Source organism: Trifolium pratense, linkage group LG4 (genome assembly GCF_020283565.1).
Source record: "Trifolium pratense cultivar HEN17-A07 linkage group LG4, ARS_RC_1.1, whole genome shotgun sequence".
In the NCBI taxonomy this organism is placed as follows: domain Eukaryota; kingdom Viridiplantae; phylum Streptophyta; class Magnoliopsida; order Fabales; family Fabaceae; genus Trifolium; species Trifolium pratense.
The window spans coordinates 34,140,541-34,155,925 of record NC_060062.1 but is presented as its reverse complement, the minus strand read 5'-3'; the positions used below and the strand labels follow the sequence as shown (position 1 = coordinate 34,155,925).

Sequence of the window (15,385 nt, the reverse complement as noted above, 5' to 3'; positions counted from 1 at the left end):
CGGGTTTGAGTGATACCAAACCCACACCCGAAATCAACACCCAAACCCAAACCCAAACCCAAATCAGTTCGGGTGGCAAAACCACACCCACGCCCACACCCATTGGGTTCGGGTTTTTTACACCCAAACCCAAACCCACAACACATTTTGTACTACTTTGCAAATTTAAGCAAAACAAGGTAAATTTAAGCAAAAACAATGGAATTTAAACATATTGTCAATCACTTAGCAAAAACATAGGTTTAAAATTACAAGGGAATTTAAAATTACAAAATAGTCTTTCAAGAAATTAAATTACAACTAAACCAAAATTAAGTTCTTCCAACTTTCAAGCAAAATTCAAACACAATTTTGGTTTGTGGTTTGTGAAAAACCTAATTTTACTTTTACACTTATATATATATGTGGGGGTATTTAGGTAATTTTAACATGTTTCGGGTGGGTGTATGGGTTTCGGGTGTGGGTTTGAATGATACCAAACCCACACCCATATTTTCGGGTGTCACCCAAACCCAAACCCAAACCCATTCAATTTGGGTTTCGCCCGTTGACTTGGGTTTGGGTTCGGGTGGGTCTTACGGGTTTGGGTTTTTCTGCCATCCCTAACTGCATTAAAGCCAATAAATTAATAATCATAAAGAAACGTCACAACGTTCTTCTTACGCTATCATTCAATTCAATACCATTTCTTATCTTTCTCAATTTTTCTACATTCTCTCATTTCCTTTCTTCTTCAACCCTTTCTCTCTCTCTCTCTCTGAATCATTCCTTCTTCTTCTTCTTCTTCTTCTTCTTCTTCTTCTTCTGCGCTTCGGACTCAGGTTTGTTTTTCTTCCTTTTTCATTTCAATTTTCTTTATTCTTTTCTACCTCTCACGATCTGTAACTTATATATATATATAATTTTATTTTCTTGAAGTTTCGATTATTATGGCATCGAAACGCATCTTGAAGGAGCTCAAGGATTTGCAGAAAGACCCTCCAACATCATGCAGTGCAGGTTATCTTTCTTGATCCATTTCCCTTTTTTTTCTTTTCCCAATTTTATGAAATTTTGTTTTAAAGGTTTAATTTTTATCCTTAAATTTTGAAGGATAATAACCCTATTTTTATATTGGTTTTGATTATTCAACATAGAATATAAAAATATCTAGGTGCTTCAATTTTTTGCTTGTTTCTGTATTTTTTTTTATGCATGGCTTTATGTAAATTCTTGAATTGTTTATCTGTTATTGTTGATGTTTTAACTATGTTATTTAGGCATGTTTGGATGGCTTATTTGAACTTATCTATTGGCATAAGTTTTGTGAGACTGTTTGGGAGAACTTATGACATTTTTAGGGTTTGTTTGGATAAACAGCTTATTTGCAGCTTATAGCATAAGCTCTTACCACGACAAGCGCTTATGTATAAACTTACATGGGCTATTTTAATATTGAAAGATAAAATAAAAATAATTTTTTATATATGATGCGAGCTGTTTTTATAAGCTATATTGGAGAACTTATGAAAATAAGCTAAAAAAATTATGAAAATTGTCATAAGTTGATTTCATAAGCTCTTCCAAATAGTCTCACAAAATTTATGCTAGTAGATAATCTTAAATAAACCAATTCAAACAGGCCCGTAGTAAGCATTTTTAGGCTTATTATTATAAGCTTTCTAAGATAGCTTATGTAAACAGCTTATAGCATATACAAAAACAATTTAATTTACTTTTATTTGATGCTATAGGAATAGCTTATCATGATAAACGCTTGTGCTATAAGCTGCAAATAAGTTGTTTATCCAAATAGGGGCTTAGTTTAGCTAGGTTCTTTCTGTTAGTAACTTTGTGTAAATGCAATTTTGTTTATCCAAATAGCTTTGTGTAAATGCAATTTTCTGTTTCATTTGTGTCACTGTGTCTGCATTGTTATTATTAATAGCAATCTCACTCTCGCTTTTCCATATTAATAACTTATTAAGATGGGAAAGTGAGGGTGAGATTGTTCATTCCAGTGACTCATTTTAGGGGGAAAATTGTAAAGCATAACCATAGCTAAGATTATGATAAAATATATGTACATCTATAAGTTTATGATAATTTATTCAATTAATTTTATAATCTTGATTTTAACTCAATACTTTCCCTTCTAAAAGGCTCCTCTCTTCTAATCAGTTCTGTTACGGATATATTTATCTTCTGCTTATGTTATTTCGTGATGTTTTAAGTTGTAACTTTCTTTGCAATTAGCTTTGGATATTCTGTTTCTTCTAAACATAATTAGTTAATAACTTTAAAAGATACTGCTGTTGTTTATATCAGGTCCTGTGGCTGAGGACATGTTCCACTGGCAAGCCACAATCATGGGACCGACTGATAGCCCATACGCAGGTGGTGTTTTCCTAGTTTCAATTCATTTTCCTCCTGACTATCCATTCAAGCCACCAAAGGTACTCTACCCTTCATTACTCCATTAGTTGCTCATATCGTTGTGTTTTGGGGATATGCTGAGTATTTCTTTTAAATAAGCTTACATACAACCTCTAATTAAACTGATTTCAAATGCATTTTATTTCCACGATGATGATGGTGAATGTAAAGTTAGTGTTCAGTCTCCTTCATTCTCCAACGTTTTTGACAGTATTTGTACACATACTTCTCTAACTGTTTACAGTGGGTGTGGTTTTCTATTAAGTATGAATATACTTGCACCTATTTTATAGTTGAAGGGGTAGAACACCTTTGGTAGGGGGTAATGTAAATTCTGGAGGGGCATGAAGGAGACTCAGACAGCTTCTTTTGAAGCTTTGAAGGTGTTGCTTCTAGTTTTTCACTTCTGTTGTGGGTTTTTGTTTTTTGTGGACTCAGTTCGTTAGGAGCATTTTGGTGCAGTGTTGGTGTTTCGTTTTCTGTTTTTCCTTCTGATGCATATACTTTGGGGTTTTATGTGGTGTCCCCCCTCCCAATCGGGTTTTGGTTTCTTTTGAGAGGATACCTTATCCACTCGTGTTTTCTCCTTCATATTTCATGGTACATTTTTTCTCCAGAACACAGTAAAACAACACGATCGTGTTTTTGTCAAGAACCCATTTTTTGTAAAGGTTTTTTAGGTATAACTATAAGCCCTTTTTGCATGGCTACCCTTGACTGGAGTGTGACTTTGCTCCATTTACTATCCTCCATTGTTTGTCCATTTATGAGAGAGATAGACACAAGATTGGTCAATGATATTAATAAGTGGATCCCATTAATGGGTCCATAAGTCTTTTATTTGTGTCTATCTCTCTCATAAATGGACAACAAATGGAGGATAGAAAATGGAGCAAAGCCAAACTCCCTTGACCGTGGGCGTGGTTTTCTATTCGGTATGAATATACTTGCATTTATTTTATAGTTGAAGGGGTATAACGTAAATTCTGAAGGAGCATGAAATATCAAGGATGCTCAAACAGCTTCTTTTGAAGCTTTGAACCGATCTGGCGATTCTCACAATTTTCGAACCGATCCGGCATGGTGGATGGGGTACAACGCATGAAATCATACAATCTCATGATTTAGAGCGCGCGCTTGACAACCTTGGTTGTCATCTATGTCATAGGCAAACAGAAGTGTTGTTAGGAGGTTGAATTTTTCTCTTGTTGGGTGTTTTGTTTTGTTGACTGAGTAGTGAGTTCCCTAGGAGCATTTTGGGGCAGTTGTGGCGTTCATTTTTGTTCCCCTTCTAACCTGTTCGCTTTGGTTTTTTCTGTGGGGTTTTGCCCCAAACAGTTTGTAGTTTCTTTTGGAGGATACCTTATCCACTCTTGTATTTTCTCCTTCATATTTCATGGTACACTGGTACTTCATTTTCTCTTGAGAACACAATAAAACAAAGTCTTTTTTCATACTATAGGTTGAGTTGGCTACATGGATCAAACATGATTGTGTTTTGTCAAGAACCAGTTCTTCATAAACGTTTTTTTAGATATAAGCCCTTTTTAATTATTTCTTTCGCTTGTATTTTTTTTGGTCTTTCAGTGTCTCTAATTATTGTGCTTCTCATCTTGTCATGTAGCCAACCATCTTTTGCTGAATAGTGTCATGTAGCCAACCATCTTTTGCTGAATAGTTGATGCACTCCAATTTCTCTCTAACACATTCATTCATGATCTTGTCTTGTATGTCCACACATCAGCCACACTATAATCTCTGCAACACTTAGATGTTTCGCTTCTGTTTACATTTTATTGTCTTGCACTCAGTACCATAAATTGATTTTTCTTTCCTTTGATCTTGGGTGGCACCTTTGTATCACAACAAATAACACATTTGAATCTTATAAACACATCTACCCAGTACACAATTTCTAGATGGCAAAATGTTTATGGAGTGAAATTGTATAACTTTGTATACGGGGAATTGGGTTTACCTACCATATGTTAGGAACCCAATAATTGGCTATCCAAAAAGATATCAATATTGATAAGAAAAAGAAAAAAGATATTCCAGAGAAGATACTCTCTGAACACTGGTTTGAAACCAGTCAAAACAATATTTTTCATAAGATACTTTCTAAGGGAATGGAAGTCTATAGTTATAGAATTCCTATACACAAGGAGAGGGCAAAGATCAATGACATCTGGCCTAAAACAGAAAACTAACCGACAGACAACTAACAAACAAACCCAACTAACTAAAATAACTAACTAATTAACTTCTATACCTACTCTTAACTACTTTAATTTCCCTTCATTCTATATCCTAACACCATATAGCTTCTCTGTCAATCTCACTGTGGGTCTTTTCTTATTGTTGTTGTGCAAGTGTGTAGAAAACATCATGAGAGGTTTTTATATAGCCTGCGGTGCAAGTAAATCAATTATAATCAACCACAAATAAAACATAGAGGACTTTCTCTGTGCTATAGAATAGAAAGATAACCTGTGCGTAAGTTTCTTTCTTTTTGTCTGACTGGTTAAAAATATTTGGATTATTCAGTCCATTTAAGGAGAAATTTTCCACTAGTAGATTCTTACCACCAATACTATGGAATTGCAATTTCTTCTCTCCATTGCTTTTTATCTTACTTTGATATGCAAACATGCAACTGTGAACTTGCTTAACTGAACTTTCATACATGCGTAATATGTATTCTAGTCTTTTTAAGCACAGGAAATAAGATCGCTTTCTCCATTAAAATCACGGAAGAATTTATCCTTATGCAGAATTATTGGTTTGATCGTCTGTGAATGACATGAGGATGTGTTTGTTTGAAGTGTTCATAGGCAACAATTTATTTATGTGCATTTTAATTTTCATCTATAAATATAGAATAGAGATAGGGCCTCTCTATGGGAGTTGCAAACATTGTATGAGATTGCATGAGTATAGTGTTCAGCTACCACTTAGTCTCATATTGAGTCACTATGATTTTGACTTTTTGGATGCAAGGAGAAAATAGGATTGTAAAAAAATGAAGAAAAGAGAAAATAGAGAAAACATCAAATCTTCTCTCTGCTGTTTTGGTTGGGATGAAAAATGGGAAGAGGAAGAAGATATGTTGTTTTGATATGCCTTTTACAAATTAGATGGGAGAGAAACAGATATATAAAATGACAGTGAAATTGTCTTCAAATTCGTGTTTTATTTTTTCTTTGGAGAAATTTTGTGTTCCACATCGATCTTTCCATTTTCTCTACTTTCTCTCCATAAACAGGCAATAGAAACTTGTATATTCCCATCTTTCTCTCCCCATCCAACATCCCTCCTTCACATTTTTTATCCAAATTCCAAACAGTGTACGTGGATCGAACAACACATCACTGCTCATTATTGGAGATCAATTTTTAGTTGTGAAAATCCATTTGCGTGAAGGTCTCTAATGTTTTCTTTTGCTGAATACATTGCATTCAAAAGAAGAAGAAAATGTTACTAATTATTATGACTTATTCCACATTGCACAATTGTATTTGCACCAAAGGGTAGTAGAGTCTGGATTGAAAAGCTTTTCTTTTATAATTATACACTTTTCATTGCCTGATGTGTTTTGAGAATCTCTGTAGGAAACAAAATACTATAGAAAAGAATGTAGAACAAGAGTTTTGGGAAGATTTAAAAAATTATGATGTATCTATCACCGCATAATGGATGGATGAAGAGAATGGTCCTTCCCAATTTCTTAAAGTAGTTTTGGAGACCGTGTTCTTTTAGCAATTTCCTCTCTGCCGCTTCTTGAGCACCACCTTAACTGTGTACATCAATCCCATCCCACAACAAGCAACCTCGTCTGATTACTTTTATCAACCTACGTTTTTGTTTAACCAAAATGCTCCTTTCGAAGTCCTATCCTTTTTACATTGAGGGGGTATGTGTCTGGACTGTTGCTTCCCACATTTTTGTTTCGGGATTCGCCTCTTTTTGTCACCCCAGTGTGTTCTTGCATGCGCCTGTGCTTGGCTACATAGCTTGTGGTTAGTTAAAAAGAGGTTTGAATGAAAGTTTAATTAGTGTATGGAAAACTGGGTCGTGGAACTGGAAGTTAATGGAAGAACTTTGCTAATCCAATCTTACAGTAGGATTTTCTAGTTTAATTTTCTTTTTAAACTACTACTGTTTTACTTTGCAGTAGTAAATTAGTGAACATTTATTACTTTTTAAGACTAAGTGTAGAACTAATAAAACTAATGTGATTAACAACTGCAGGTTGCTTTTAGGACCAAGGTCTTCCACCCAAACATCAATAGTAATGGCAGTATATGTCTCGACATTCTCAAGGAACAGTGGAGCCCAGCACTAACCATATCCAAGGTTTGATATTATCTTGCTTGTTTCTCTTGCCACTTACTCAACATAGATAATGTAATTTCTGAGCTACTGTTTATATATCATGCCTGTCATGAGACAGTTGCCGAGCATTAGCGTTGAAATTTTACATATTAAGGAATGTAGTCTGTAAATTTTGTTTCTATAGATTGCTGTTTAGACCCTCCGAGAAACTAATCCATATATTTTAGGTCCTTTTATCAATTTGCTCATTGCTGACGGACCCCAACCCTGATGATCCACTTGTGCCTGAAATTGCACACATGTACAAGACCGACAGGTCCAAGTACGAAGCCACAGCTCGCAGCTGGACACAGAAGTATGCCATGGGATGATCATGTTTGTCCTAGCTGTTCAATAAAAGCAGTAGTGTCATAATTTATGTAAAAGAGCTACAGATATTTTGAATGAATTTGAAATGCTTTCTTTATTGTTTAGTGGAACTCAAAGCTGGTAAGGGACCCCAGTTATCATTTGTGGATATTTCATTGTAAGACACTTTGTGATTGTGGAAACTGTAATGTTATGCAAATTTTCTTCTGCTTGTTGACCTGATATTCCAATTTCATGACAAAGATACAAAAGTTACATACTGGGTAATTGCTTCTACTTGGTGAACAGATTTGGATTCTGTTGTAGATCTTGGTCGTTAGATGAAATATCAGATGGCGTATTTTGATATATATGTTAAAGTTGACTTTACAAAGTTAGACAAAGTCGTCTGATCTTTGATCCACAATCAAGATCTGACTGTGCGACTTTGATTTCCATAACTGTCGAGAATCTGGGTTCATAGTATTTTTTGAAAAGAAACCTTGCACATTATGTGTGTGACTAAGTTAGGAGTATAGATTATTGTGTAATTATATTTCATGCCTAAACTTTGGTTCTATGGCATGGACACAGACCGACACGTCGACACGGTAATTATTTAAGAAAATGACATAATTCATTGTAATTATAAGTGTCGGTATGATGTCGGTCATGTGTCCGACGCCGTGACACGTCTAATCCGAAGAGTGTTTGTGCTTGATGGGTTAGTATAAGTTTATAACGACAGTGAGTTCGGTAGGTCACAGCGATTGTGACCTATAGTAACCTTTCTTAATGATAACTTTACTTCATGTTCTATATTATATTTTTGTGCTTGAATCTGTAGTTTTTTCTTTCCTGGTATTGCTTGACATGTAGTTATTTCGGAGTATAGAGTAATTATGCTTAATGCTTCTGTTGTATGTTGCAAGTTTTGAGGTAGGTATTGATCTCCAATACAATTTGTCTTTTCAAACATTATTTTATGATTGAGACATTGCAACTACAAGGAAGCATATCATATTAGGAGGAACTGGTTTTTTGTCCTTTGAGTATGTGAATGTGGGGACAGTAAGCAATGGTTCTTGTGTCCTCTATATAGAAAATGAAGGCAATGTTATAGGTATTTTCAATTATGACTAGTTTCATATTTCAACTTTCTTTTTCCCCAAGGAAAGAAAGTGGTATATCATGTTTGTGTGCTAGAGATTTTTACAAGAGAAAAATTTATATTATTCATACTTTTTTGATTACATCAATGCTATTTTTCTCGAGGACTTCTGATCAAGAATGCCTTACGAATCGTAGTGGACCAATAAAATCTCATTATGGCCAGAAAATGAGAGGTAGTGGATATAAATTTGGTCAAACTTTCACTTGTGGAGTGCTTTAACTTGTTTGTGATCTTGTAATGTGTTTTGTTGCTATATTAAGCATTTTTCCTTTTGGTTGTGGTTGTATTATTTATATCCTTAACCTAGGTTTAGCGGCGCAGCTTGTTGCACGTAGACCTTTCGTTCATGTGTAATTATCTAAAGTATAATGCTAGATACAGCGAAATCACTTTCGTGAACAGGTGGCGAATGACTTGGCAATTTATTGTCCCTTAGATTTCATTTTTTTTCCCTGACCACTTCATCAAAAAAATTATAATAACAAGCACCCTATGTTTTCCGCCCAAGAGCTATTCGCAACCACTTCGTGAAAGATTCTTTCGGCTTACATAGCATTGCTCTTATCTTAATAAGGAAAAAGAAATTCAACATACGTAACTTTTCTCATTTTCATGTTTAATAACAAGGAAAAAAATGGTTTTTAAGGTGTTCATCTTCTAATGGATGTATATGATGTTACCTTTGAAATGTAAAGGTTGAAAAGAGATTGATATCACAAAGATATTTTTGTCATTGATAAAATTTGTTCATAAGTAATTTGCAACTAACATTTTTTTTTCATAAGGTCTATCTTGACTCATGAGTCTCCGAATTTAATTCAACTAAACTTTTAATGGAAAAGTCGCCGCTATGCCACATCAATCCGTTATGGCTCGACCCTCTTCCTTAGTAGCTACGGATTCTCGTACAGCCATATTAGTTAGGAATTACATCAGTACATTAGTTTGACATGATTGTAAGAATAAATCTTCACCCTTGTTTACATCCATTACCCCCATGATTTCCACTAAAGAAGGATATTAAAATGACATCATTTTTTAATTTTTTTGTCAAATAGTTTAATGGCTAGAAAATCCACCTTAAAATGAAAATGTGGAGTGTCCGATGTTCGAACTCCGACTCTTGTACATATAGTGTGATGTCACTGTCAACTGAGCTAAGCTCATAAGAACAAGTGACATCATTTTTTAAGATACTACAAAGTTTGATTCTTGTATTTCTTCTCTTAAATCATTCCTAACAAATAGCATTTTTCAAAGCCACTAGGTTTGGTCTAATGATGAGGGATTTGTGTAGTATGTTATAGGTCCTGAGTTCGATTCTCAGCTGATTGTAAACAAAAAAAATAGCATCTTTCAACTTTTAATTAACCAAAAAAAAAAACAACTTTAAAAGACTTGATATTTGAAGAGATATGTACAAATATAATTTGCCGTGTATTAGGGCCGAATCATGCATGAATTAGAAGAATCTTTTACAATTGGAAGGTTGAGTTGACCTATGAATTTATTTAATTTTAATATGCTACTAGTATAATGCTATGTTATCCATTAGTTAGGGATGCTTGAGAGCACTAATAATGCAACAGGAGTGGGACGTGTTTTTGCTGAGGTCATAGCAAGTTGCTAGAATTTAAGTGAGTGGTTTATTACAAAAGAGATGTGGAACTTGGAGGCCAAGGTAGTAATTAAAATTAAAAATAAAAGTGTAAATAAAAGGTCAGTGTCGCTTGGTGGACAAGCAAAAATAAGCAAAGATTTCGGTCACTCTTGTGCAACGTTTTACTCCTCCCAAAGCACCACATATCATAACACGTGGTTGTTGACCTGCATGCTTATTTTGCCTTTGCTTGCTCCCCAAGGCAAAATCTAATCTAACTGTAATTTACAAATAGGAGAGTACATTCATTGCACGATGTAACATTTTTTTTCGTATGACATTAAGAATTATTAAATAAATATTTCCTCCGGTCCTTAATATAAGAAAACTTCTACTTTTTAAATACATTGAAATATTGATGTATCTAAACCAAATCATAATTTAGATACATCAATATTTTAATGTATCTAAAGAGTGAAAATTTTCTTGTATTAAAGACCGGAGGAAATAAATAATATAAGGATATTTTGAGAAAAGTAACCTTAAACATAGTAGAGTTAATCGAATTTTGTTATATTTTAGACATAAGACATGATTATTTTTGTTGTTTATATTTGATGTGTAGTAGTATACATAGGTCATGCTAACTAGTATTTTTGAAGAACTAAAAACGAAAAAAATTATTTTGAGAAAAACATTTTCTATATTTCAAAAAAATAGATTACACAAATGATCTCTTAAAAAAAACACACAAAAATCCAAATGAATTAATTGCATGTGGTTGCACAATCATGTTGTTGACTATATAAATGACAATTCAAACTTTAGACTAAAAAAGTTAGAATATGTGTCATGATGTAAAATGTCTCAGGGTTTTGGACTAATTGACTAAATTTCCAAAGTTAGGAAACCATTTAAGTTGCAACTTGCAAGGTTATGCTGTATTCTCTCCGTGTCCGTGTTATAATAGATGTTTTATTTTTCAAAATCTTTTTACATTTTATAAAAAATTAATTGTGTTAATTTCAATAATAAAGTTAGTTTGTTTATTAATACTTTTTCCGGACACAAATATAAGAAAAAATAATCGTTTATGCGGTGTTTAAGAAATTTAGTTAAGTATAGTTAATTTTCTTAATTTAATGCAAAGTATGAGTTAAGTTTACTATATTACCCTTTAAAAATTGATTTATGTCTTGGAAATTACATAAACTTTTGAAAAGTTAAATGATTAAACAAGGGTATATTAGGAATAATAGTATTAATTAGTTTAAAAGTAGTCGATTTTTACTTATATTTGTGTCCAAATTTTTTTTCTTATATTTGTGTCTAGAGGAAATATGTTCTTATTAGTTATAGTTAGTGAAGTAATTTGATGGGTTAAAATACAATAAATAAGAGTAAAAAAAATATTTAATGATAATTTTCATGTTTAACTAATGACTTGGTAATAGCGAATGAAAGAAGCTAGAGTTTAACATTATAGTGAACTGGGAGTAATATTTGAATCTCGGGAAATATTCATGTTTAATGTTCAATAAGATAAATAGGCTTTGGCTAAAATGAAAGAGTGAGACAAGTGATGCACCATGCACCACTTGTCAATATCTCGATAACGAAAGCAAATTTTATAAAATTTACCGTTTAATTGAAAGTTTATATCATATAGATCATTCATATAAATTTTTAGAAAAATTGAACATCATTTGATATGTTATTGAGACTCATCAAGATTAACGGTTTATGAATTTTTACTGAATACCGTTAATTTTGATGGGTCTCAATAACACATCAAATGATGTTCAATTTTTCTAAAAATATATATGAATGATCTATATGATATAAAGTTTCAATCCAACGATGGATTTTATAAAATTTATTTCCGTTATCGAGATATTGACAAGTGGTGCACCGTGCACCACTTGTCTCACTCTTTCATGTTAGAAGTTGCCAGATAAATAAATCATCGGAAAACTAAATTTAGTGTATTGTGTATAGTGACATTTTTAAGAGTCGGATTGTTGTCTTCTCTAGTGGTATGGAAACTAGTGAGTATCTTTTTAAGAATGAAATTAAAAATGAATCTCCATTAGGTAATGTATCTTTTGATATTTTTATTGGCGTTCCGCTTATATACAATGTCTTTGTTTTTATAGCCCTTTTTTACGGGTCTCTTTTCGTCTTGTGAAAAACTGATTATTAATAATAATATTTGTCATTAAAAAAAAAAGGGACAAAATATAGATGAAAACTAACTTTTTCATATCATATTTAATGATAATTTTCAAAAAAAATAAAAATACACTTGATGTAAGTAAAAAATAAAAAACTCTATTTTTTCAACATATCAAATATCAATATCAAATTCCGGTAATTTTAAATAGGGTCTTGTTAACATGTGCCCTACCCTTAAGGCACATGTTAAGATATACCAAAATAGAAATTCAACATTTAATGATACAAGAAATTTAATGCTTCAAAAGCCAAAATGCACAAATTAACATTTAATAATTTCTATTTTTACTTTCTTAACATGTGTCTTAAGGACACAAATTAACCTTCTCCTTTTAAATATTTCATTTATTTATCTTAAAAGTAAAATTTTAATAGTTAAATTAGTATAAAAAATATTGATTTTATTAGTGTGAGAAATCAATTTTGAAAGTGTAATTGATACTCTTCTTCCGATAATTTTTGTTACTGAAAAGAGAGGTATATGCAGGCAAGCAGTGTCTGAAGATGCAGAGAGTGGTTACAGCAATATAAGCAGTGTCATACTATTGATTTGGACTATTCAATTGTATAGTGTCGTTGTTGGTTATACTTATACTAGTTACTCCTGCTCTTTCCTTTCGTTTTGTACTGGTACAATATTTTTGTTTTTATTTTCTTTCTCTATTGCATATTGGACCACAAACAATAACAATGGAGTACAGTGAAAATACTCGAAGGCCACGCCAAAAATTGCTCATTTTCAACGCTGTGTTCCTGGGGATTCTTGAGATTAGCAACGCTTTTTTCCACTTTAACAATTTGTTGAGGTCCTTATTTCTACGTGGCTTTAGCTTGACCACCGTGTAAAGTTACTATGCTCTCCTTTATCAATGGAGTATTGAAGGAAATCATCAACTCCAAATACTTCCTCTCCGACCTCGTGTGTATTGTTGTGAATTCGATAAAATCACACCAATAATAATCTTGATGTGTGGAGCAAATACGATTAAGCAATCAAAATAAGCGAATAGCAATAATAATCACGAACAAAAGATAAGTAATAAAACTGTAAAGAACACGAAGCAATTGTTTACCCAGTTCAGTCAAAACCGACCTACTCTGGGGGAGAGAGCCACCCTCCGTTCCACTATCAATGAAAAGCTTGATTACAACGAGATTCAATACAAAAGAGTTGCAAGAATTAGACTTCAACCCTAATTCTACCCTTTTCCCAAATCTCTTCCCGTGACCAAGAGATTTCAATGATAAGTGATTACAAGATGAAAGAATCAACACCCAAAACCTAGAGATGAACCAAGAGTAACCCTCTTAACCCTAGCCGCCGTTTTGGTGAAAGAAACCCTCTAAACTTCCTCAGAAAAAACAGAAAACGTGACCCTTTAAATACCCTGCAGTGATTTCCGCCCGAGGCGCAGCTTTTTCCGCCTGGGGCGGAAATTTCCGCCTGAAACACCAAGATTTCCGCCTGGGGCGGCAAAACAGAGAGCCCCCCTTATTCTGCTTCAAATTTCCGCCCGAAACACAGGTTTTCCGCCCGGGGCGGAAAACAGCAGACTAGTGTTGTTTTTCTTCACGTTTTCAAGGCAATTTGCAACAATCTCCACCTTGCCTTTAAAACGATGGTGATGCCAACTTCCCATCAACCACCGTGCTGCTCTGTCCACTTGTTTACACCATACCCTCTTCGGCCCCCGGAGTCTACCTCTCCGTACTCCCGAAAAATGCTTGCCTCCAATTGCCCTTGGATTTTTAGGACAATACACAAGCTAAACCATACCCTCTTCAAACCCCGGATTGTAGCTTTCCGTACTCTTGAAGATATGCTTGCCTCCAACCAACCTTGGAATTTTTAGGTGGTTTCTCAAGCTGCAACCTCAAACTCTCCTTGTGTCCAACTACCTCCAGCAGTCTAGCAAGTTACCAAGCTTGATCACCGTTGCTTCCACACAAGGTCTTCATAGCCATACCACTTTGGTGTACCTCCACCTCAAACCGAGATTCCTCCACCAAAGTCTTAAACCGGTATATCCACCATGTCTTCCACCTTGTAACGTAAAACTTTTCAACTACTCCGAAACACACATCAAGTCATTGTTAGTCTCCAACACTTCCCGGTTTAGTTCCACCACCTAGTAAACTTCATTTCACTAGTACAACTAAAACCAACCAATGTCACTAACAACCAACCGAAGTTTCACAACTTATCCACACCATGAGAATCACAACTAGTAACAAAGCTCAAGAACAATACCTCGCATTGTGTGAAAGAAATTCAACCATACCTTGAACCTTATAAGCTTTCCCGTCGCCAAGATGAACAAACTCCACCTTCAACTAGCTCTAGGGCTTCAAAGTACTCCTTCCTCAAAGCACATGTGATCGGAGCATCCAAAGTCCATGACTTCAACTCCATTGATTCCCAACTTCACCACACTAGCACATCCGCATTCTCACAGTAATGAAGTTGTTGTTTCGAACGTAATCCTGAGTATTATTACCACCGCCTCTCCAGGCTGATGTTGAGTATTATTACACCGCCTCTCCAGGCCGATGTTGAGTATTATTACCACCGCCTCTCCAGGCTGATGTTGAGTATTATTACCACCGCCTCTCCAGGCTGATGTTGAGTATTATTACCACCGCCTCTCCAGGCTGATGAGCAAGCTATGAGTGTCAACTGGTGACTATGAGTGCTCCCGCACTCTCATAGCCTTCCTCCTCATCAACGGCAACATGAGCTGACGAACTACCGCTGCCCCTTCTCTGAGGACAGTCCTTCTTGAAGTGACCCGGATCCTGACAATAGAAGCATCTGAACCTGCCACCATTATCACCTTTTGGCCTAGACTTTGACCCATATTTCTTCCCCTTTCCTCTACCGTCGTTCTCACTTCTATCCCTCATCATATTTAACCCTTCCGCACTATCATCAACCCTCAAGTCTCTCAACTTTGTCAACTCCTTGGTCCTCAAAGCCGATTGAACTTCATCCAATGTGATAGTACCTTCTTTGCCATAAAGCAACGCATCCTTGAGATTTTCAAGTGATTTGGGTAAAGCACACAACAAATGAAAGGCCTTGTCCTCGTCTTCCAAATTCACGTCAATGTTTGCCAAGTCGTCAATGATCTTGTTGAACTCCGAAAGTTGCTCCACCACAGGCTTGTTCTCCATCATTCGAAAGAAAAACAACCGTTCTTTCAAACACTGCTTATGTGCCAAAGACTTCGTCATATACAACGCATCCAGCTTGGTCCACATAGCCGCCGCAGTTTTTT

At 34.7% G+C, this 15,385-nt stretch overlaps 1 protein-coding gene across 1 annotated transcript; it reads left to right on the top strand.

Annotated features, from left to right (window-relative positions):
- The first annotated feature begins 650 nt into the window (after window positions 1-650).
- On the top strand, window positions 651-7,341 carry LOC123881729 (ubiquitin-conjugating enzyme E2-17 kDa). The gene is made up of 5 exons (XM_045930460.1): window positions 651-821; window positions 919-999; window positions 2,308-2,435; window positions 6,667-6,771; window positions 6,978-7,341. The coding sequence occupies exons 2-5, from the start codon at window positions 930-932 to the stop codon at window positions 7,119-7,121; spliced, it is 447 nt and encodes a 148-aa protein (XP_045786416.1). The 5' UTR covers window positions 651-821; window positions 919-929; the 3' UTR covers window positions 7,122-7,341.
- The last annotated feature ends 8,044 nt before the right edge of the window (window positions 7,342-15,385 follow it).

Coding starts and splice junctions, on each gene's coding strand:
- LOC123881729 (XM_045930460.1), top strand. CDS start 930: ATGGCATCGAAACGCATCTTGAAGGAGCTCAAGGATTTGCAGAAAGAC. Junction 2,436..6,666: donor ATCCATTCAAGCCACCAAAG/GTACTCTACCCT, acceptor TAACAACTGCAG/GTTGCTTTTAGGACCAAGGT. Junction 6,772..6,977: donor CAGCACTAACCATATCCAAG/GTTTGATATTAT, acceptor CATATATTTTAG/GTCCTTTTATCAATTTGCTC.